We start from the raw sequence: 25403 nt of genomic DNA on the forward strand, positions 1-25403 counted from the left end.
TGGTTTATTTTTTAATGTTTTAAAATGTGCTGCAGTGTTTCTGTTAACTAATCTTGTGTAGTATTTCATAGTGTATATTTTTATTTTATTCTTCTTGAAGATCTTGCTGTTTAAAACCACAATTGGTTATTATTTTTTAAAGCTAAAACTTGCTGCTGTCTTACAGAGCAAGGCGTTTTTCGGAAGCCTCTCGGTGGCACTGCTCGCTGAGCCCCGTGTTGGCTGTCTCGCATCCCCTTAGGAAGGCCCCACTTCCCTGCACACTAGCTTGGTGTGCGGGAGCTGCAGAGGCTGTTGGCTGGGCTTTATTTACGGAAACAGCAGGGCTGAGATTGATGGCGCCGAGAGGCAGTGTATGGATGAGGGAGGGTCACAGCACATGCTCAGTGCTGTCAGTGAGGGGGAAGTTTCTGCGATCTGCGCGGAGGCTTAGGTCATAGCACACGCTCAGTGAGAGCGCGGTGAGGTCTCTCAGACCGCATGTGCCTCCATTTTGAGTTGTGAGAGTAGGAAAGGCAGAGTTTTAGCAGGGAGAGAGGTGCAGGGAGGCAGCTAACTCACCAGAGCCTGGTAGTCATGGATGGTCCATTCAGCCCCTGCAGGTAGGCTGATCTCCGGCCTCACTGAGCCAGTGATGGCTTTTGCTGCTGTTTCTCACTTTGAAGATGTTTATGAATCATTTCATCATTCATAGTGCATGCTCCTGAGAGCCTTTAATTCAGCCCCGGCTGGCCGTGTAGGTGGCGTTGCCAGGCGTGAAATCAGAGCTGAGGATGGGGTCTTCCCGGAGATGCATTAAAGCAGACGGGGAACCTTGTGGGTCCCTGTATCCCGTCCTCTTCCCCTCTCTCTGGCTCTCCCTCTGCGGCTGGTTTAACCTGCGTCTTGCCGGTGCCCGGTGCTGAGCTGGTCTGCCTTCAGCACCTGCAGAGCCGACCTGCAGGCGGCTGCAGGGAACGCCTGGGCCCAGCAGCTCCGATTGAGCTGTAGGCAGGGGGAGGTGGGCAGCTATTGGTTGCTTTGAAGGTGGGTGGAACCTGTTTTGATTGAGAGCCTGTTTGCCGGGGCAAATTATAATTCTTGTCATCCTTTGTGACGTCTGAAAATGAAATAGTGCACATGTGGTGACGTATGCAGGGGACAGTTGCGCATTATGGTTGCGACAGTATACCTTAAAATGGATTTTTTAAAGAAATGAAAAGTTATGTCACACCACTTTTTACTGTCCAGTGCTTCAGAAGGAAGCACTCCTTTCTTTCGGAGCTTTTGGAAAATGTCTTGGCAATTAAAAAACATTGTATGCCGAGACATGTGTGTTAGCAGTGAGGTCCCAGATATTTTGTTTACTTATTTGGTTTGGGCCGAGGACTGCACTTGTGTGTGTGTATTTTGTTGTGCGACCTGCGAATTCTGCAGGAGGGGAGAAGGAGAGGAGCTGATGCCTGTCGAAGTGGAGGCCTTGACAGGCAGGTTTTGTACTCACAGCGTGAAGGGGATGGACACTGGTCTTTCCTGGGAGCAGAAATTCCGTTTTGTGTGTGTCCTGTTTGCAGATGAGGCTCAGGAAGATGGCTGTCACTGTGGTCATAGGGAGCTTACTGAAGTGGAAGTCTTAACCCCTTACATGCTAAGTGAGGTGTTTAAATTGTATCAGTTGTTCCTCTTTCTTCTGAGAAGGTTGGGGGGAAACTGAAGTGACGCTTAAGTTTTGTGCATTTGTGGGGAGGAAGGGAAGCCAACTAGAGATGAACGTGCAACTGAAAAACTCCCAGGATGGCACAGGGAGAAAGTCACAAGAGGGGGCCTTAGATTTTGATGGGAAGTTTGGGAAAGCTAATAGTGCATTCTAGACACTGAGAGTATGGCTGACGTGTAATCTGGCTCCTCGCAGTGAAGGTTTAGGATTGCGATTAAGCACGTGGTTATACAGGAGTAATATAGGGTTAGCGCATTTATTACTGTTTCTTAATCCCTTTTTATTCATGTGAGAGCTGGCTTCCTATTATGATTTTATTTATTATTTCTTTTTTCTGTTATGAGTATGTTTATTTGAACATTGCAGTTGGGAGTTTGGAGCAGATACCCACTTTCCCCAAATCAGGGAGTGGTGCTTCTGGAATGTGTCCTGTTCATTCTACGTGGAGGCACATTTACTCTCTGAGTCTACAGTTGTCCTTCCTGTGGAGAAGCCGGGCGCTGAGTACTTGCTGGTCATTCACATGTGGGATCCTGGCAGGACTAAAGGTTCGGGCTTATTTTAGAAAACCCATTACTTGAATTAGGAGACCGCCTCTTGGGGAAACAGTTGTGGAACCACCTTTCTGTTCTAGGATCTTTCTTTCTCCTCAAACTTTTTTATTTTATTTTACATTTAGCAAATAAAATGTGAACAGGAAGCTCTGCTTATATCTGAATCACGTCAGGTTCTTCCCCTTGATGGCTGGCCCGGTCTGGCCTCATCATACAAATGTGTGTTTGTGGAGCTTGAGTGCAGCTACCTGTTTAAATGGTGAGGACTTAATAGTACTGTGGTGATCTCTGGGAACTTTGTTGTTAAGAGTCCAATGTCTATGTTTCAAATCCAGTAAAGTCCTAGAGCTATATCTTGGGTGATGTGTGTTTGTTCTATATGTTCCTGTCTTGGAAAAAAATATTTTGGGAATGTTATTTGCCGGCCAGTCATCTTCTCTGTTTCGGGTTTGTATGCTGCTTGTCTGGTGGTGATAGAGATGCAGGAACAGCACATGGAAAGTTACTTTTTTGGTTAGTGAAGTTGTGTAGGGTCTGTGTTGCCTGGACATTGAAAACATGCTAGTTAGTTTCATGTTAGCTCATTGCCCCCCTCCTGTTGTACTCCACAGTATCAGAATGACATAGGAAACAGAATAGTTTCTATTGAGCGTGGTCATAAATCTCCTCCCAAACTGGTAATCATCTGTGCTGAGTAGTTTCTGATAGAGGAGGATACAAATTCTTGAACATACCTTTAAAGCAAATTTGAAAGAAAGCTAACTTATTTTCATGTTATATACTCTACTACTTTCGGTTTAAGCTAAAAATATAATGAACAGAAATGAGAGACTTTGTTCTAAAGTCTCTCATTTCTGTTCATTATAAAGTTTAATTTCAATATTCAAATTCATTGGGGTCATTAGACATTATTTCTATAGTTCAGAATTATTTGATCTATACATTTATTTGTGACCATTTGGTGGATTATCTAGATTCTAAGCTTTGGGGCATGGTCCACGTCTCTTCATTAGCCTCAGTTCCCAGGAGAGTGCCAGACAAATGGGCCTCCAGCCTAAATACGTTGCATAAATGAGTGGCATCTCTGGTAAGAGAACAGACTAGATAGGGAGTTAGAGCTACGGTTCACATTCCACTAATAAATGACATTGTACCAGCTGTGACATTGGATAAATTCCCTCCCCTGAACCTCAGTTTTCTCATGGGTAATATGGAGATAAATATTAGTTCTTACAGTTTGTTATTAAGATTGGCTAGAAACTATCTTAAAGTGTTTGACATATAGTTGCTTGGTGTATTATTGTTATTAATTCAAAGGCCAACTCTATAATCTATTGTAGGTATAGTTCTCTCAAAAACCTATTTAATGAAAACAACGCTAAGAATTATGTTAGGAATTAATGGTAAGTTAATGTTTAACCACCATTTACTGATCTACGTTTTTTCTTATGCTCTTAGGGTGTTTATAGTTTTCTTTACATTTCTTGAATATCTTTGTAGAGAAGCTTTACTTCCATATTGCACAACATTTGGTGTGTTCAGCATTCATTGTTGTTCTTTTCTTACCATTTTCTCTAATTATGTGTGTGTGTGTGTGTGTGTGTGTGTGTGTGTGTGTGTATTAATGCTTGTGTTGCCACTAGAGGTGCTGCTAGACGTCCTTCCCACCCCCAATGGGCTCACCGTTGCAGTGAAGAATAGTCTATGGTCATATTTTTATAGCATTTTTGAGAGGCTTCCCAGTGGGAACAAAGTGACATTTAGATGTGCACTGTAGAACGACTTATTTGTTCTGAAGCCTCTCATTTTCTGAGGACACTCCATTTCTGTTCATTATAAAGTTTAATTTCAATATGCAAAAAATCAGCAACATTTCTGGTCAGGAGATTGGCTTACTCTTGAAATACTGCTGCTTTGTAAATTATTTTCAATAACAGTGGGGTTTTAAAAATAAGTTTGTTTTCTAAAGCATCAGATATGTATGTGTGTGCAGCTTTGTGTTGGGCTGTGGTCCTTCCAGCCATTTCCTTGTTTGTAGCCAGTGATCACAGTGGAACCCAGAGGAACTGAGATGGGATGCAGTCATGGGTTGTGGGCGGGCACTGCATGCTGCATAGTGGCCGAGGCCAGACCAGACGTTTAGACAGTGGAGTAGAGTCATTCTAGCGCTTTGAAACCAGATTCTTCCTTACATGTTGTTTAACTTTTTTAAATCACTTTTTATGATATTAAATATTGTGTAGAGGCCATGCTTACTTCATCTTATTGTCAGCATGGAAATTCTTCCTATTCCTCGGCCAATGCTTACATTCGTAGCCTGGAATCTGAATGATTTATAGGGGGCCCCTATGGATAGCTGCTTCTATGGCCTGGAATCCTCTGGAATTTCCTCACGGCAGTCCCACAAAAGAGCACCTTCATCTCCTCAGGGCTGGCTGCTCTGTTAAGCTGGAGGCCGGATTCGATGGCCTAAGGGCTTCCGTCAGAGAGTGTTGTACTTATGGTTTGTGAGGAGTCTCCTGCCTTGGTCTTTGCGTTTGTGTGTGAATTTTGGGACAGTAACTCTATCAACTGTGGACTCTGTTTCTTTCGGATTTTTTGAATGAATACTGAATTTTGTTTCTGCTGGGCACTTATCAAACCTGTGTCAGATTAATTTTGCTTGGAGGGCTAGTGTTCTGTTACAAGTGACTTGATTGGATTTTGTAACAAAATGCTTAGTTGCTATTGGTGGCTAAATAATAATTTAGTTAAAAATTTGGAGTCATTTATTCATTTAAAATTAGTGAGTGCCAGTGGGCTCTGGGATATAATGGGGAGCTAAACACAGACTTGGTTCCTATCCACATGGTGCTTTTTATCTAACACGCAAGGCATCCATCGAAAGAAATAATCACACCAAATACATGGAATCATCCTGTGGTGAGGCGGAAGGACAGAGAGGCATTGCTTCGGGAGCTCCCAATAGAGGAATTGGCTTCTGCCCTCACTGCGGGCCCCGCAGCTGGTAAAAGTAAGGACTGTGCAGCGGGGGCTGCCCTCCTCCTCCCAGAGACCAGTGTTTGTTTCTGCCGCTATCTTGCAAACTTAGTCGTTAAGAACTTCGTTTTGTAGATGAGGAAACCAAGGTTCAAAGAGATTGAATTAAGTCTTCACAGTCACACTTGGAGCTAACAAAACCTTGGTACTAAAATTTTAATGCAGGTTAATTTGACTCTGAAGTCTGTGCTCTTCCGGAGCCTGAGCATCTAGCCGCAGGCGTGTCTACCAGCTACTCCCTCCCAGCAGTAGGGTGCCAGAGTCATGGGGGTCCTGGTAGGATATACAAAACATGGTGGTTTTATTCAGATTTAGGGAAAATATTTTCTATCTTAAATGAGTGAGAATATGTTCTGGAATAGAATATAAAATTTACATGACTTTTTAAAATACTATGTATTTAAAGAAATCACAGACTTGCTTAAGACTCCTTCAGAAATAGGTGTTTAGATTGGACAAATCTGAGAAACCTTGTATACAATTCCAGTCTTCCTCCTCATTAGCCTTATTTTAAAATATATATATTTTTTATTGATTTCAGAGAGAATGGGAGAGGTAGAGATAGATAGAAACATCCTCCTGCACGCCTCACACTGGGGATCGAGCCTGCAACCCAGCCATGTGCCCTGACCGCTCAGCTGCCACAGCTGCTGGCAAGGCTCGCAGAGAGAAGCAGGGTCTGATCCACATCCTCCATGGCAGCTGTTGATCAGCCCTTACTTATCTCTTTTTCTCTGGGTCTCACCTCTTTTTCTCCGGGTCTCACCAGCAGTGCTCTCCCCCCCCCACCTGAGAGGTCAGCAGTTCATCCTGCCCGCCAGCAGCCTGGGGAGGCTGTTGATCAACCCCTCCTTGCTGATCAGGCCTGGAGATAGGCACACAGAGACTGACTAGCATAGAAACCAATAAGAACCAAATCTGGGTGAACTGCGAGGAGCCAATGGCTGCCTATTGATGCTGACTAGCATAGAAACCAACCAATTAGAACCTAATCTGGGTGAACTGCAAAGGCAGAACCTAAGGTGGGGGCTGAGGAGGGGTTTTAAGGGCTGTTTGGTATAAGGTGTAAGAAAGCGGTTCAATTTTTTAATGACCAGTTTGGCAGTATGGTGCATATGGCTAGCTATCAGTCCAGATTTAGGGATTATATATTTTTGTCTGCCAAGAGCATCTCCTCCTGCTGAAAAAGGTCCCCCTCCACCCTCATTTAGCAATCCTCCTTATATAATCTATCTATACTAATAAAAGGGTAATATGCTAATTAGACTGGGTTGACCGGCCATCTTCTGGATGTCCAACTTCCTACAGGACAAAGCCAGGGTGGTGGGGGCCAAGGCAGAGGCAGTTAGGGGCAATCAGGCCGGCATGGGAGGGCAATTGGGGGTGAGATCAGGCCAGCAGAGGAGGGCAGTTGGAGGCGACCAGGCTGGCAGGGGAAAGCAGTTAGGGGTGATCAGACAGGCAGGCAGAGGTAGTTAGGGGCCATCAGGCAGGTATGCAGGTGAGCAGTTAGGACCCAGTGGTTCCAGATTGCCAGAGGGATGTCCGACTGCCACGGGGATGGGGCCTAAACCAGCAGTCAGACATCCCCCAAGGGGTCCCCAGTTGGAGAAGGTGCAGGCTGGGCTGAGGGAACCCCTCCCCTCCCATCCCTGTCCTATCCCCACCCCCGCACAAATTTCGTGCACCGGGCAACTAGTGTAGAGGTATTTCGGTGCCATCTACTCTCATTAGGATGAAGAAGTGATTCTGTCCAGGCAGGCTCCCTTTCCAGCTAACAGGCTCTTCCCAAGGAGCCCCCTGGGTCTGCCAGCAGCCTCCTCATCTCTTTGTATAGAGGCGGCTCCCTTTTTGATATTCAGTTGCAGGCTTCCTGCTCCTTTCTGTCCATTCCCTGTTTACTTCTTAGACTAAAATGTTTCCATGGTAACAGGTTACTTTTCAAAGGGAACATCTTGTCATTTTATTTAATCCACTGCAGCTGAAGAGGCCTGAAATATTAAGTTGTAGTTGCCATGGATACTGCTTTGTTACATTGGTTTCTTTTGTATCCGATTTTATAAACAATGAATTTCTCCCCCCCCCCTTTTTTTTTTTAAATACTCAAGGAGTACACACAATGACTTACCATTATTCTTATAATTTGGCTTCTGGGACTATTATTTCATATTCCAAAGCGAAGATTTGTAGAATAATGAGGACTGAGTCTCAGTTGTTTTGAAAAACATATATTATTTGCATTAGCCGCACAGAGAAATTTCTCTTTACTGGTGAGGATGGTGACAGTATTTTTTTAAAGTATGATTTACAGTTCAGAATTTCTCAGAAAGGATGACCCGTATCAGAGATCCTTTAGTAAACACAGAGAAGAAAGAAATATGTGACGAGTTAATTCCTGAACCTCATTGCTCATTAACTATGGCATTCTTTCTTTCCTTACTGTCCAACAGTCTATGGTATATTTTGGGGGGATTCTCTTTGTCATTCAGTCAGCTTTTCTAATGCCTGGCTTTCTTTCTTAGCCCTAGTTTGCCTGTAATGATGTACTCAGATAACCTCTTATTTTGACTTCTTAAAAACTTTGAATTTTTTTAGGGGCACTGGCAGTTGCTGTGCTGCCCTGCACCCTTCTCTCCCCTCTCCCTAATACGTTATATTTACGTTATGTGTTGTAGGCCAGAGGTCGGCAAACTCATTCGTCAGCAGAGCTAAATATCAACAGTACGATTGAAATGTCTTTGGAGAGCCACATTTTTTAAACTTAAACTTCTTCTAACGCTACTGCTTCAAAATAGACTCACCCAGGCTGTGATATTTTGTGGAAGAGCCACACGCAAGGGGCCAAAGCCGACCACGGATGTAGGGCAATATCCATACTTAGACATCGGCATCACCATAATGCCATTTCATCACAAGCGTAGCTTTGTGTAACCACCACCATAATGCTGACCTGTCTGGTCCATCATAGATTTTCCTACCCTCTCCTTCACCATTCCTAACACCTTCCTCCACTGATCTGTTCGCCACCTCTGTAATTTTGCCATTGTCTTATGGCAGTGTTTCCCAACCTTCTCTCATGATGAGAATCACCTGGTGGAGTTGTTAAAACACAGATTCCTGAATCCCAACTAAGAAGTGCTAAACTAGAATTTTTGAGAACATATAGGTAAAATTGCATACCTAACTTAGTGCTCTGTATATAAAATCTGTCTTAGAGCACTAGTTAAGTATACAATTTTACCTATATGTTCCCAAAAATCCTAGTTTAGCACTTCTTAGTTGGGATTCAGGAATCTGTGTTTTAACAACTCCACCAGGTGATTCTCATCATGAGAGAAGGTTGGGAAACACTGTCATATGGTACATAAATTGGCCTTTAACTTTGATAGATTTTCTTTTCTAACATGATTTTCAAACTTAAAAAAAACAACCACTTCTTTTTTTATTATTTATTAGAGAAGAGGATATGGTTTCTCATACTGGTTCTTTTGGTTTGGAAGTAGTTGTATAATTTTGGTTCCGTAACTTAACTCTCTGCCACATGGGACTGGGATTGGGAGTTCTGACTTTGGCATTAACTAAACTTGAGTTCCAATCCTGTGTTATCTGTGTAATCTGTGTCAATTTCTTAACCTCTCTTAGGCTCAGTTTCCTTATCTGGACAGGTAATAGTAACCCTACCTTACAAGGTCATCCTTAAGATTAGATAGAAAATATGTGGAATTTGCTTAGCTTTATTTGGCCTGTGCTTATCTTATAATTGTAAGATATCTGAATTTAGGACACTGTAGAAAACCCCCGGGGTGAGGAAAAAGGTGTACATCGGTGTGTCCTGCTTGTCCTGGGGTGAGTCTCTGGTCTCCTATGTAGTATCCCTTCTCTGGCTTTCCTGGAATTTACACCTTCCTTGTCTGGATTTTCCTTCCTTAATCCGCCTTGGCTTTGCTAGTACCACTGTGTTAATGAAGCAATGCTGTATATAGCGCTGGTGTTTAAACACAAGAAAGAATGAGATCTGGGTCTCTGTAAATATCACTACTAATGAATTAGTATATAAAAGTAGATAATACTGTAGAGCGCTCAGTTGTTAGCTATTGTGCTACTAATCGATAGATAACTCTGGAATCTTCTGGATTGGGGCCTTTTCAATTTTAGCCTTCAATATTTTCTAAAGTTCAGAATGTTTCTTCAAGTGTGGTTTGTGGACCCCATTATAAATTTTCTCAAATCCCAACCCTTGAAGCCTGTCTAAGGTTCTTGGGGCAGAAATGGGAAGTGACACAAAAGACTTCTGTTGCCACCAAAGGACACGGATTGTTTGTTCAGAAGTTTGCAGAGCCATTTTGTTCACACACAGCATTCTTATTTGACAGAATGGACTCCGAGTGTAGGGTGGGGAAGGCCTGAGGTGGGGCAGGGCGGGAACTGGGTGGAGGGGGACAATGGGGGAGGGGAAGCGTCTGTAATACTCAACAATAAAAATAAAAATGAAAAAGAAAATCCGATAAACAAACTGGTTGTTCAGACTTGGGTAACTGGCAGACACTTTATTGAAAGTGGAGGAAAACACTTTCTGTTTCAAGAAAACAACTGATTGTATTATATTTGGCAATGCTAAGGTTTAAGCTTCAGAATAAAAATTAGGATTTTGAAAAACTGGACCCACCACTTTGAGCTTGACAGCTTCTGTGAACCCACAAGCTTGAAAATAAATTTAAAAAATAGTCCAAAAGATCAGCAATAATGTTTTAGATTCATATTGTGCAAAAACCTTTAAGAAACAATTACTTGTTGAGTTTTGGTGTAGTATCAAAAAGAATCTCCATAATTATAGAAAATGTGTTAAAATATTCTTTGTTTTTCCAGTTATATATCTGTATGAGACTAGATTTTCCTCACATTCTTTAACCAAGGCCTGTGGCAACAGATCCAATGGTGAAACAAATAGGAGAATGCAGCTGTCTTCCATTAAAGAGATTTGTAAAAATGTAAAGGAATGCCTTTATTTTCTCTGTCTTTTCGTGTGTAAGTACAGTTCTCTTTCATTAAAAAAAATGTTATGCATGTTAATATTTGATGAGCTTATTGCTTTAAATGAATCAATAAATATTTTGAAATTTCTCAAAAATACTGCTGTTAACATTAAAAAAAAAAAAATTAAAACCTGTAAAGAATTTTGTTTTCGTGAGTTTATTTGAACCAAATTGTCCACAATTGCTGGGAAGCAGAATCTCAACATATTGAGATAGTGCTGTGGAGTATGGCAGCTTTTCACCTTGTTTCATACATGACTCAAAGGAGGAGAGAGAGTGGGTCACATGCATCTATTGGTGATGGATGAGAGGCGGGAGAAAGCAAAGGGGGGCCTCTGGGATTGGATAATAAGTAAAATGATAGACACAATTTTTTACACAGGTGGTGGGTGCAGAATAGTTAACAGTAACAATGAACTAGATGATGTTTTTTTGGGGAGGAGGGGGATTTGTGGTCTCCGCCCTGGCACCATTGGTTGTGCCCTGAGGGGTCCAGAAAAAGGGAAGTTACAAGTTATTTGACATTCCACAGATGTGTCACCTTAGATGCAAAAAGACCAGCGGCCCAGGAAAGATGGAAGCTGATCTTTGTCAGGGAAGATACTGGCCTAGGACATACTACCCACCACAAACTGCTTTGTAATTAAGGGTTTGAGTTTCAGACCATCCTTTGGTGACTTTGCAAGGCCCCCCTCACAGGACCCCCTGAGTGAGGCAGGTCAGCACAGGCCCTCTTTCGTCCACACTACTTACTGAGATGCTCAGTAATTAATAGTAGAGAGAAAGGGAGGGGGAGAGAGAGAAGCATGGATTGGCTACCTCCTGCATGCTCCCTACTGGGGATTGGGCCCACAACTTATCATGTGCTCACCTGACTGGGAATCGAACCTATGACCTCTTGTTGCACGAGACATTGCTCAGCCAACTGAGCCACACTGGCTGGGCAACGTAAAGGGGCTTTTTATGAAGATGGCACTAATCGAATAAGGAGGCTGTCCCACCCAAAGTGAAACCCAGAGCAAAGGCTTTGAAGGCAAAGAAAGCAGTGCTGAAGGCGTCCACAGCCACAGGAACGGTCCGCAGGCACCCTCAGGCCGGAGCCCAAAGAGGCTCCGATGGCAGCGCAGACAGAAGAGCACGCCTGGGAGAAACAAGCTTGACCACCGTCCCGTCCAGTTCTCCCTTCCCAAGTCAGCCGTGGCGAAGACAGAAGACAGCAGTACACTGTGTTCATTTGGATGTGAAGCCAGCAAGCTCCAGATCAGACAGGCTGTGAAGAGCTCTGTGGCATTGACATGGCCAAGGTCATCGGTGATCAGGCCTGGTGGATCCCTAACGTCGCCACAAAGGATGGTCTGAAACTCAAGCCTTTTCATTAAAAAGCAGTTTATAGTGAGTAGTCATGTCCTAGGTCAGTGTCTTCCCTGTCAAAGGTCATGTTTGACTGATGCTTTGGGTGTTGGCAACAAAATTGGGATCATCTAAACCGAGTCCAGCTGGTTAATTCTAAATATAAAAATTTCGTACTGTTAAAAAGAGAAAAGGAGTGTAAAGGGTTCTGAGACCAAAAAGTCTGAGCATATGATTACTGAGTGTTTTCTGCAAGCTGCCGATATTACATTTAAATAATAATTCCTGGTGGTTTTTGTCAAGTTTTACATATTAGTAGTCCAGAGATACTTATGCAGCCAAGGAACTTGTAATTTGTCCTGAATGCCTAATAATGCCAGGCAGGGACTGCGTTAGCCGCGGGGGGCTAGCGGGAGAGATCTTAAAACATGAATTAAGTCTCAGTTCCTGTACTCTGGAAGCTGGCAGTCCCAGGGCGGCTGGAGGCAGGAAATGTCCACAGAGCGGACTGCCATCCTCTAACAGTGCGGCGGGAGCCACAGAAGGAACATCCGGGAAGCAGGGGGCAGTGAGGCCGTGGGAGGAGGGGGTGACTGAATGGGGAGTTTGGATGCTGTCACAGAAGGGACAGTGGGGACGGTGCTGTAGACTCAGTGCGGCTGGATGCTGGCAGTTCCCCATGGGGATGGTGCTGTGGACTCAGTGCGGCTGGATACTGGCAGTTCCCATGGGGACGGTGCTGTGGACTCAGTGCGGCTGGATGCTGGCAGTTCCCATGAAGCCTACTTCTTGTCTTTCTTCCTTAGTTCATATTCTGACCATTTTTCTGTCGGATGCAGCCTGTTTTCTCTAATGGGTTGTGTTGCTTTCTTTTTATTTTGGACCTAAAAAATATTTCTGCCATTTATTCTATATTTGGGAGTTCCTGGATATGGTAGCTAATGTCAATGTCTGCTTACCTAGGATCCTAACCTGCTCAGTAATAACTGTTGTGTCTCTTAGTGTGAAATCCCAATATTGGAAAGTGGCATATGATGAAGAAATGCTTTTGTTGCCCTGGCTGGTTTGGCTCAGTGGTTAGAGTGTTGCCTGCAGATTGAAGGATCTCGGATTGATTCCCGTTCAAGGGCACATACCTTGGTTGCAGGATCCCCAGCCCTGGAAGAGGCGCATGCAGGAGGCAACCAGTTGACGTGTCTCTCTCCTGTCAATGTTTTCTCTCTCCCCTTCTCCCTTTTTCCCTCCCTTCTACTTTCTCTGGAAATCAGTGGGGGAAAATATCCTCAGGTGAGGATTTTTAAAAAATGCATTTGTTGTAAAAATCGATGTTTAAATGTTTCTTAAAAGGTTCTTTGTTTTAGCTTTATTTTGTACTTTTTACCTACTCACCTTACAGTAACCTTTGTGGATGCAATCATAAAAGAGAAAAAAACATTTTCAATTTAGACCCTTAAGATACCCCAACACGCTTTTTTTTGCCTCACTTTGTATCATCATTAGCATTGTGAATAGCGGCTAGCCTCCATTTTTACACAAATAAGCAAGATATAAGTTATTCTATTCAATAAGGTATTTGGGGGCTTGTTTTTATTATTGTGGTACCTTTTTAATATTAGTTTATTAAAAGAAAAGAAAAACACAAAAAATAGGAAGAGGTATTAAAATGAAATGACCCAGGAGTGTATGTCTTAGGATCACGAAGGCCTTTGCCGTGTATGTGGCGCAACAGGGAGACGCTTCCATGGCGGCCACGTGCGGAGCTGGGCGGACAGACGGTTTAGAACAGCCCGAGGGTGAGCTGTGGTGCAGATCGCCAGGCGGGCCGTGGCTGAAGCTTTCTGAGATGATACCTTTTGGCTCAACTTCCATGAAGGCAAGCAAGCGTTTGCGAAGTATTCAGAAAGGAAGGAGAGCTTTTGGCAGCCAGTTTTGCTCATAGCCGGTTACGATTCCGATTCCGAATCACAGGGACAAGTCAGAAGGGAAATGGGTGACGCCGGCTGCTGGTTTTCTTAAAGCAGTGCTATGATAAAACCGCCTTCCGGCCTCTGGATCTTCTGCATACCTTCATGCAAGGCTTCTTGTGATGACTTCCAGCTTCTGTTCCCCAACATGCCATTTGCCTCCTGAAGACACTAAGATGTCAGATGGGGCTTACATTTTTTTTAAAATATATTTTTATTGATTTTTTTACAGAGAGGAAGGGAGAGAGATAGAGAGCTAGAAACATCGATGAGAAAGAAACATAGACCAAGCTGCCTCCTGCACACCCCCCACTGTACTGGGGATGTGCCCGCAACCAAGGTACATGCCCTTGACCGGAATCGAACCTGGGACCTTTCAGTCCGCAGACCGATGCTCTATCCGCTGTGCCAAACCGGGTTCGGCTGGGCTTACATTTTAAAGTGGGCCCTTCTTGCACGTTTTCTTCCCACCACATCCCTCCCTTTCGCCTGTGGCCTGTTCGGCCTCCCCGCTTCCTTCCCCCCCTCCCGGAATCAGTCCTGTGTGCCTGTCCTGCAGAGGTCTTTATGGAACTTAACTGTCTCTCGGGCTTTTTTTGGCCTGCCTAGTTTGGCCACTCCCCTTATCAGTTTATACTCTGTTTCTCCTGAAAGGTTTTGTGCTCGCGGACAAATGCCACCTCCCGGACGGTGGGTTGTAAGCTTATCAGTACCGGGACGCACATCTTTTCTTTCTGTTACTTGTCTCTCCTTCGTCATATCTGCTGGCCACCTTTGCCAAAATAAGACTCTTGGTGAGAAAAATTGTGGACTAAAGAAGGGAGTGCTGGACCCAAGGCTTCTGAAGGAAATAAAAGTGTTTTACATTCACTTTTACAGCTTCAAGCAGAGCAGTGAGCGCATCAGACCCGCAGGGGAAGCGGACTGAGCTCCTCTGGGCTCTGCTGTCTGGCGCGCTCTCCGCTCACGCAGCGGGGCCTGCGCTCTTCCTCACGGGCACCCAGTGCGGGCCCTGAGCGAGGCCTGGGACAGGCACATTCAGCCAATAGTCCGTAAAGGCGTGGGGAGGAAGGCTCCCGCGCTCTGGTGGGGTGAGAAGTGAAATGGAGGGCATCAGAAAGGCTGGTTGGAAACAGCAATTTTAAAAGGAACTTGGATGGCTAGGTAGGAGCAAGGGAGGGTGGGCCTTGCAAGTGCAATAAGAAGGGTTAGATCTAGTGTGCGGTGACACGGCGGAACGCACCGGGAAGGTCACATAGTTGGTAAATGGGGACCCAGTATGTGCCTCCCTCAGAAAAATGGTGAAGGAAATGGAAATGAACCAGAATGCCAAGTACACCTCCTTCTGTGGCGAAACCAAGATAAAGAGATACTCTGTGACTCCTCATATTTATTTATTTATTTATTTATTTATTTATTTTTTTTTTTTTAAGAAGATCTTTCTTTTTTAAAAAAATATATTTTATTGATTTTTTTACAGAGAGGAAGAGAGAGGGATAGAAAGTTAGCCTGCAACCAAGGTAAATACCCTTGACCAGAATCGAACCTGGGACCTTCTAGTCCGCAGGCCACAGGCTCTATCCACCGAGCCAAACCGGTTTCGGCAATAAAATATATAAAAAATAAAAAAAATTAAAAAAAAAGATCTTTTGTGACTGTCCTGTATAAATAACTGTAAAAATATTTCATCATTTACCATCTTATTTCATTCCTTGGCCTTATCATCACCTGACCTATAATTTATTTGTTTTTGTTTGTTTGTTTCAACCTGAATTAGAATGTAAATTCCAAGAAGGCGAGGACATTGTTCTGTTCATTGCTTTATCCCCAACACCTAAGACAATTTCTGGCTTATAGTTGATACTTAATAAATATTTGTCGAATATATGAATGAGTGAATGATCCAGTGTGTGCGCTAGGAACCATCCGTTACCTTGTTTATATTTCAGTAAGGTGTACTGTAGGACATCCTGAATGTTTGGAAAAGAGAAGCATCCGTTGGGGTCACACAGGAGGCCTGGGCCTCCCGCGGAGGCGTGGACGATGGCGGTGGAGGTGTGACAGGAGCGCAGTGATGGGCTTGTTAGGAGAAAAGGTTACAGCGTGTGCAGTGGGGAGTTCAGGGCAGCGTTAGAAATAGCGGTTCTTCCTGAGTTGTACCTCATTTACTTGAAGTGAATTACTTTCCTTGAAAAATATGTGAACATTTATGTCAAAACTCCATTTGTTAACCAAATGTCCTCTCTTCCTGACAGGCGGCTGAACAGCACCCAGGGGGAGATTCGCGTGGGTCCCAGCCATCAGGTAAAGCGCATTTCAGAGCTTCTTGAATGGTTCTCTATTTCTTGTTACCCTGTTGGCCCTTTTATTCTATTTGAGCAGCAACTTCGAACTGTTGTTATCTCTACAGGAATTTTTATATAAATGCAAAGGTTCCCCCCCCCATTACCTCATACTTCTATTTTTTAATTATGATAAAATATACATAATGTGAAATTTATCATTCTAACATTTTTAAGTGTACAATTTAGTGGCTTTAAGTATATTCATGTTGTACAATCATTACCACATTTGACTTGCAGAAAATGTTCATTTTCCCAAACTGAAACTGCCCCCACTAAACACTAACTCCCCATCCTCCTGTCCCTCAGCCCTTGGCACCCACAGTTCTACTTCTTGTCCCGACATCATCTCAGTGGGACCACACAGCATCTGTCATTTGTGTCTGGCTCGTTTTACTGGGTAGGGTGTCTTCGGTGTATAGCCATGTTGTAGCATATATCGGGATTCTTTCTAAGGCTGAATCGCCCATTGTATGTATAGATCGTATTTTGTTATTCATTCACCAGTCGCTCCATAAACATTTAGTTAACATGTACTTTGATTTTAACTTTCTAAATGCTCTCTTTCCTTCGGAGGAGTCCAGATGGTTGGGATACTTGTCATGCTGTGACCTCTGCCCTCTCATGTTTCGTTCCTCTCACTAGGACTCTTTCCTTGATCTCTCTATCAGTTAGGATGTTTTGATGGGCAGGAGCAGAAAACTCTGGCCGACTTGGACTCTTTATGGTCCCACATTCCATCACCCTCTGGGCAGACAGGACCACGCCCTGCTCCCTGGTGGCTGTGCTGGGCTCCTCCTCAGCTGGGGGCTGAATTTCATTGATCCTAGGATGTTCTTCTTTCCTTCTCATCGTACTGTCTCTGACGGACTTCATTGTACATTCTGTGGTGTAATTATAATTGAATGGGCAGCATTTCTCCTTGCTAAATGCACATAAATACTAGTGGATCTCAGTGAATGGAAGGCAGCCAATCTTGAGAGGAGGAAAGTGATCATCCTTCTCTTCCCTTAGAAGCAAAGGAAACCCTCCCAGGCCTCCCTTAGTCCTCACATCTCATTCGCATGGATTGGATCCCTGTCCATTTCTAAACCATGAGGGAAATAGGTGTAGCATGATTGTCATTTCATTGGAATAGATGTTGGGGAGTTAGTCCCTATGGCTCACACAAACTAGAGACAAGACACACAGGCAACTCTAGATAAGGATGTAGAGGTTTTAGTAATCTGTCTAGTCAGTCATTTTTCTGTCTGGTTTTAAGTATTTCCTATATGTCATTCATATTTTTTAAAAACCTATTTTAACTCTATAATGAGAAAGAAATTAATAAGAAGTAAAGAAATATGCCGAAGCCGGTTTGGCTCAGTGGCAGAGCGTTGGTCTGTGGACTAAAAGGTCCCAGGTTCGATTCCGGTCAAGGGCATGTATATTGGTTGTGGGCACATCCTCGGTAGGGGGTGTGCGGGAGGCAGCCGGTCGATGTTTCTCTCTCATCGACGTTTCTAACTCTCTATCTCTCTCCCTTCCTCTCTGTAAAAAATCAATAAAATATATTTTAAAAAAAAGAAATATTAAAACCAAAACACAGAAACAATCGGGGCCTCTAATTACTGGAAGAAACTTCTCATCCAGAGCTGGGTTATAGCTGAGACAGGGCGGAAGAAGCTTCTGTGAAGCCTGCCGTGTCCAGGCCCAGGGAGTCCTCACTTAGCGGAGCTGACAGGCTCTGCGGCCACGCGGAGACACAGTGAAGTCAGCTTTCCCACAGGCCGATGGAGCCACACCAGAGTTCCTGTGGCATCTCATCATGTTACAGTGAGATGGCCTTGAACGAAAGGACCTGCTGCACACCCTTTCCTTGGTGTGTCTCTTTAGTAGGGCTGACTGCCATCTCTCGCTGGGTCCCTGTGCCTTCGGGCCTGGACTTCATTGTAGCCAAGGATCTGGCCTCGCCGAGTACACTCGTTACATCTCCCGCGCTGCACCCTCTTCCCGCCGTGTTTCACACCTGCTTTTCTCACCTCCATGTGCTTCCAGTATCTTGAGATCATTCTACTAGAGTTTTATTTTACAGATTTTTATCTCACTACCATAGCAGAAAAAGGGGTTTTAATTTAGAGATACTTACATTCTTGGAAATAAACATATTTACTATCCTTGGATTTTTGTATGCTTTAATTTAAAATCAGATATTATATCAGATTTTAAATATATTCTGTATGATTTATTTTCAAAAAGAAATGTTTCAAAGCATCAAATATTAGAGGACCTTTTTATGAATTGGCAACATTTGCCTTCTTAAAATTTTTAACTTTTTTATTAGATAAACTATTAGCACATGCAAAAATAGGGAACAATTAGTACAATAAACCTTCTTAATCCATATTACCAAGCTTTCACACATAGTATAGTAAAATTTATTTAATTTATGCTTTCACACCTCTCCCACCATTATTTTGAAATGAACCAGAACTGTATCCTTCACTTGTAAATATCCCAAAGGGCTCTTCCAAAAAAACAAAAACACCCCAAAACAATCACAATATGTCACACCTAATAAAAATGAGCAATTTCTTTATATATATATAATTTCCAAGAGGAAGGGAAATGGAGAGATAGAAACATCAATGATGAGAGAGAATCATTGATCGGCTGCCTCCTGCACACCCCACATTGGGGATTGGGCCCACAACCCTGGCCTGTGCCCCGAACGGGAATCAAACCATGACCTGGTTCATAGGTTGACACTCAGCCACTGAGCCACGCTGGCTGGGCAAAAATAATGAGCAATTTCTTAATATTCAAGTGTCCTCTATTTCCGTAATTGCTGCTTTCTTTTTCTGTTTGGATTACAGTTCAAATTGGAATCTAAATAAGGGTTGTGCGTTGCAGCTGCCTGATATGCCTCATAAATCTCTTTTAATTGATGTTTCTCATGTTCTTCTCTCCCCTCTCGATGCATGTGTTGAAGCAGTGGAGAGTTTACTCTGTAGGGTCCCATGGTCTGGATTTAGCTGGTTGAATCTTTGTGTGTCATTAAACTTGGTCCCTTGTCCTCAGCATATCTTGAAAATCAGTAGTTAAGTCGAGAGGTTTGATCACATTCCAGCCTGGCCCCCTCGCCTGGCAGGAATAGTCAGGGGGTGCTCTGTGACTCCCAGGAGGCGCTTGTGTCTTCTCATGATGATTTGCGTCCTTTGCTTGTTGCCTAGACCCACTGCTTACTGCGGGATCTCAGAACTCCTTTGGCTCATTAGCTGACTGTCGATTCCCTGGCTTACATGGGAAAGGCATGGTTAATGCTCTCCCCCTCCTGCTTACGTTTTCATCCTGTGGGGTCGTTCCCATCATCTTCCCGCAGTGACCAGGAGATTTAAGATCGTTTACTATCTGCTAACCAGTTATAGTTATTCTTATTGATGACCAAATTATTTATTTGGGGAGAGATGGAAGCCTCTCCCTGTTGTGTTTTGTGTCCCTTTGACTCTGCCCCCGTGGACTTTGGTTGGTTTCCTTTATCTGGTCTGACACGATGGTGATGTCTCCTCTTGTACGTTCTCTGCCCGGATCTGCAGCCACCCTTTCCTCACAGGAGCCTCGTTCTTCCAGTGGAAAGGGACTTTTCCACTGGCTGCGTGGGTGTTCTTTGTTATTGGGCTGGCTGCTGTTCCCAGGCCTTTTTAGGGAACGGGTTAGGAAAATGCTTTTGCTTTCATTTTCTTCTTTTTAAAAAAATATTTTTCTTTATTGATGTCAGAGGGGAAGGGAGAGGGAGGGAGAGATAGAAACATCAATGATGAGAGACAGTCATTGATTAGCTGCTTCTGCATGTCCCATACTAGATAGAAATTGAGTCAGTAACCCAAGCATATGCCCTGACTGGGAATCGTGATCTCCTGGTTCATAGGTCGATACTCAACCACTGACCCACACTGGCCAGCCATTTTCTTCTTCTTTTAAAGATAAAATACACTGTGGCTTCTTTCTGATACTTCTAATTCAAATTCAAGTTTTTATATAGACCTTTTAATTTTATTTTTCTTTCATCCAAATCTGTATCTTTTTGTCATGTCTCAAATCTTATTTTTAATGACATCAACAAAAATATTTGCTTTAATCTTGTAATACATATATGACAGCTCAGAACAACAGTAGTCACACTGACAAAAATAATATGACCGAACCATCACCTTACTGTTAATTTTTTGGCCTTAAAATATGCCCCACCAGGGCTGTATAGGCAAAATAATATGTTTTAAAATTACTTAAAATAGTTCCTGAAGAAGAACCAACTCAATGCATAGTTAGGTGCATTTGTTTCATTTTGCTTTAAAGTTTTTAAGGGATTATTGTTTTTAAACTTAATTTTGTTTTTATAATTAGTAAAGTATTTACATGACTCCAAACTCAAGCATATAAACGAAGTATGTTCAAAAGTCTATCTTCTATCCCTGTCTCCTCCCCATGTTCCCTCCCTTCCTGATGGATAATTGTTTTTTAATTTAAGGTTATGATTTCTTCTTACTTATATTCCTCCACCTTCTGTTCTTAGAAAAATGGTAGCTTAGTATACCCATCTGTACCCTCCTCTTACCCTCCACCGAAGCAGCAGAGTGCCCCTCGGTCCCCTTTCCCTTCCTGGATCCCCTGAGTACGCCAACATTCCCTCTCCAGTCCCTGTCAGTGGGGACTTGGGCTGTTTCCAGTCATTTGCGGTTACAAGTAAGGCTGCAATAAATAGCCTGTACAGATAAATCTTTATCTTTTTTGCCAGCATGTCTTTGGTTTATATCCCTACAAGGGGGCTGGTTGGCTTAGAGGGCAAGCGCATATGTAATTCTTAGAATATTGCAAAATTTCCCTCCATAGAGATTGTATTATTTTGCATTCATATTAGCATAGCCTTGTATATTGTCCACTTTGAGATTTATGTTAACCTGATAGATGAAAAATTGTATCTCACTGTCATTCACTTATATTTCTCTTCTCAGCAAGGTAGACCGTTTATTCCTGCCATTAAGGGCCACATGCACTTCCTCTTCTTAAACTAATCATATTTTCCAGCCCATTTTTCTCCAGAGGAGGCGGTCCTCCCCCACACAGGCAGTCCTTCTAATGAATTTAACAAACAGTCATTGGAGAGCTGCTCCACTGGGTACTGTACCTGGTACTGGGGAAGCAGAGCTCGGTACAAATGTTAAAGATCTTTTGATATGAATTTCTATTGTGCTTTAATTTTATTTCAATACATTCACTGTACATTAAGCAGCACTAATTATGGTACCCAATTAAGTGTTCTGAAAGTTGCTACTAGATTAAAGAAGAGCACCCTGTCTGCAGAAAGTGGTGCTCGGACACATGGAGAGATGTCAAAGCCTGAGAAGCAGAGGCTGCGGCCTGGCGGCCTGGCAGCTGCACGGCCTACTCGCGTGTTTTGGCAAACAGTTGTTCTAAAAACTTAAACAACCACCATTTCCCATGATAGTCAGGATTTTTGGACTTTGGAAAAATTGGACAACACACAAATGCTGATTCTTGTTCCTGAAGGGCAGCCTTCCCAGGATGGGGCAGCTCTCCATGTCACCCTGGTCCCCCCACTCATACTGGTACGCCCAGTCCGGAGCCACTGCCACTGCACTGCACTGCCACTGCCACTGCCACTGCCACTGCACTGTCACAGCCACTGCCACTGCCACTGCCATGCCACGCCATTGCCACTGCCACTGCCACAAGTGGCTTTGAGCACTTGCAGTGTAGCTAGTCCAGATTGCGATGTGGTTTATTTAATGTGGATGCTAGAATATTTGAACTGAATTATGTGGCTCTCCTTTTATTTCTATTGGACAGTATTGCCTTATTCTAAGCCTGCTTAATTCATTTACATTTTTTGCCTAGGTTCTGTGGAACTGGAGCTTCAAAACGGCAGCTCTTAGTTAAAAATATTAGACCAATGTGTCCATGTTCAAAGTTTAAGAAAATAAGAACATGTGTGTCTTACATATGGCTGGCTTTTCATAGATCTTTGATGGGTGCAGTAGTAGCTGTTCATTTTGCCCCAGCAGAGTGCGGATGGGAAAATGCTCGAGGTGTTCGAGTCTCTACATTAGAGCTGACTTAGAATCTTTGTTGAGCACTGATGTTCAGATATTTATAAAAATCTTTTATTGTGCTTACGTACAGTGAACTGTTTGTATATTAATGTCTTCTGTTCAGTCTGCTGTGATAGTTCGTTTCAAGACAGACATTTCTGTCATCTCAGAAAGTTCCTTCCTGCCCCTTCCCCAGCTGTCCTGTCCTGAAGCCACTGCTCATCTGATTTCTGCGCTCGTTAGCACAGCTCTGCTTTTAATGGTGACTCCAGTTCTGTGTCTCTGTTTACATGGCTCACATGGACTCTCTGAGAAGAGCATAATTTAATAGGAGAGCTCATTTAATTTTTGAGCAAACATCCTAGGTGAGATTGCATTATTTGTAGATGTCTCTTGTAAACTTGTTATCTTGGAAATGCGTGTGCTTTTTCTTTCTTTATCAAGGCGGCACTGTAAGCTCCTGAGACATTTGTTGTTTTATTTATTTTTTACTCACACGTGACCATTTCTGTTTCAGTCTGTGGGTCTTGCCCTGGTTTAACTCTGACAGTTTGCTGCTTAGAAAGCAGAGCTGAAGCCGTCCATTGTGAAATGCTCAGTGTGAAATGGTCCTGAGACGTGCTCAGGCGGCTTCCGGGACGCAGGGTTTGGCCTGGAGGTCGGCGAGCTGTGCAGCTGGGCCGGGCCTGGTTGTGACTCCTCCGTCCCTGTCTTACAGGCCAAGCTGCCCGATTTGCAGCCATTCCCTTCTCCAGATGGCGACGCTGTGACCCAGCAGGAGGAGCTGGTCTGGATGCCGGGGGTCAATGACTGTGACCTCCTCATGTACTTGAGGGCAGCAAGGTAAGAGGAATTCGCTCCATCCTGCTTTCTGGATCAGGCACTCTGAATTGGTTAATAGGCAATAAACTTTCTCCGGTCCCCCGAAACCTTATTTATATAGTGGGCATCCTCTGACTTCAGTTTTGTTACACCCTCTGTAATCAGAGCCCCGTTTTACCATGATAAAGTCTTTTTTTCCTTCCCGTTTGTCCCACAGCCGAGTTTGGAACTCGTTAGAAGGAAAACATCTAAAGCCATACATGCTATTGTCAGCACTCCTCATTACAATACATTCCATCCGTCTTCAGTCCCATCAGAGAGTTCTCGACTTCATGTCTTTTCATTGGTGCCGGGCCTACATCCGCGTTTTTCGTGGCTTACCTATGTAAGATCTTGCAGAAGAGAAGTTTAAATCTGTCCCTGACCCTCGCAGTGCAGGCAGAGAGCCTGCCTTTATCTGCAGCCATTTCGTGCGCTCACTGCAGCATCGCCCGTGCAGCAGCAGGGCCGACAAGGCCGGCAGCCGCATCCCAGCCCCACTGCTGGGTGCTCGCGGTGCTTGCAGGGGGCTACAGCGGAGATGAGGATGCTGTGGCCGAGGGAATGGCTTCTCTCTCTTTTGTACTTTTAATTCTCCTACAAGTACTTGATGTGTAGCATGGAAGGAATTAAGTAAAGCTTCAGAGGATTTAATTTTGTTTTCTGGGGACTTTTCTTTCAAAAGAGTGTAATGTAGCTAATTGTTGTGGCATATAGTTTCAGATAATTCATGCTCGAAAATTAAAATCTGAGTGCTGACGAAGCATGGGGAGAACAACAGCTGGGCATGGGTAAAAGGAACGTTTTCTTCCTAAGTGAGTGAAGGTGAATTGTACGGGACTGAGAACGCTGGCTTATGTGCGTGTGATAATGGGACTCGGTCAGGGCCGGAAATGCACCTGACCATTCTGCACTGACGTGTTCCCTTCCGCTCCTCAGGAGCATGGCGGCGTTCGCAGGCATGTGTGACGGAGGCTCCACAGAGGATGGCTGTGTCGCTGCCTCTCGGGATGACACCACCCTCAATGCGCTGAACACAGTGAGTGTTTGGAAGTTGCCCGGTGGGAAGGAGGCTCTTTCCTTGCTGGCTGAGGGCGCTGTGATGAGCTGGGACCTGCGGAGTGAGCACTGGGACTGAAAGATGAGCTGTGGCTTTGGCCATCGAGCTCCCCTGACCTCGGCCAGTGATAGGGCATCTCTAGGCTCATGAGCTGAGCTCCGGGGCTGTGGTGAGCGCAGAGGAGAGCCGAGGGTTCGCGGTCAGTCTTGGCTGAGAGCTCCCAAACTGAATGCTGGGCACGGAGGGTCTTGCTTCCTCCTCACAACACCCCCTCTCAGGCATTGGTGTTGCCCTGGCAGACACAAGGAAATGGTTTAGAGCCAGTAAGCCCTGATCCATGGTATACACTCTGGGTTCGAACCCCGGGGCCGTGCTGTTCTGTGGGCAGCGCTGGGCTTTGTGTATGAGTATTCAAAGGGCAGGGAGCACTGGAGAAACTAGACCTCTTCGGACGCATTTGTTTTGTGTAGGTTTGACTTTGGAACCGTGTAAATATTCCACATGATTCTAAAACAAAATTAGTTTTAAAATAGCCACCTGTGAAAAAGCCACAGTAGAATGTACCACCGGAGCCCACAGGTACTGAGGTGGGTGCAGGGGTCTCACTGGGACAACTCGCTTGTCTTAGCCTCGCCCTGTGCACACCGCGCAGACCTGCCGCCAGCAGCGCGGCTCTTCGGCCCAGTGTTCTTCCCGCATCGCCTTTGGACTGTAGGTGGTGCCCTGCCGAGCTGTGCGGGGAGCTTCGTGTGCTTCAAAGTTTCTTGGAATAATTCTTCTCTGTGTGCTCACTAATGTGAAGTCATTAAATCTAACAAGTAATAATGAATTTTTATGGATTTTTGGTACATTAAACAATAGTCTACTTTCATTATTATGCTGATCAGTTGAATTTTGAATAATGAAGATGTTACCATTTTTAATTAAGTATATTTTTGGCACTTTCATGAATTTATCAGATTTATTCCCTTTCTACTCCAAACCCTCTACAGTTTATGGAAAAGCATTCTTCTACACAGAAATACTTTGAGCCATTTTTGCCCCTGGTCATTTGTATTAAGTTTCTTCTGAAGTTTTCTTAATTGCCAGAGGGTGTTTGGTCTTATGAGGTTTTTTTTTTTTTTTAATATATTTTATTGATTTTATTCAGAGAGGAAGGGAGAGAGATAGAGAGCTAGAAACATCGATGAGAGAGAGTCATCAATCAGCTGCCTCTTGCACACCCCCCACTGGGGATATGCCCGCAACCAAGGTACATGCCCTTGACTGGAAACGAACCCGGGACCCTTCAGTCCCCAAGCCGACGCTCTATCCATTGAGCCAAACCAGTTTCGGCTGGTCTTATGCGTTTTTATTTCTGTGAAACTGCCTTCCCATCTTTTGAAATTCTTCTCGTCAAGAACCCTCCGCCCTCT

At 44.0% G+C, this 25403-nt stretch overlaps 1 protein-coding gene across 3 annotated transcripts in view; it reads left to right on the top strand.

The window, feature by feature from the left end:
- The window catches only part of RERE (arginine-glutamic acid dipeptide repeats), a 350056-nt gene that overhangs the window by 220814 nt on the left and 103839 nt on the right, over window positions 1-25403 (top strand). For 2 of the 3 annotated variants that reach the window (XM_084875723.1, XM_084875724.1), the window contains 3 exons: window positions 15892-15940; window positions 22786-22910; window positions 23868-23967. In XM_084875723.1, the coding sequence (XP_084731849.1) occupies window positions 15892-15940; window positions 22786-22910; window positions 23868-23967 (274 nt within the window). Of the gene's footprint in view, window positions 1-408; window positions 603-15891; window positions 15941-22785; window positions 22911-23867; window positions 23968-25403 lie in introns of those variants that run through there. The other variant, XM_084875725.1, reaches the window with a different exon arrangement.

The sequence above is a fragment of the Pipistrellus hanaki genome, assembly GCF_964339955.1.
Source record: "Pipistrellus hanaki genome assembly, chromosome: 2".
Lineage (NCBI taxonomy): Eukaryota > Metazoa > Chordata > Mammalia > Chiroptera > Vespertilionidae > Pipistrellus > Pipistrellus hanaki.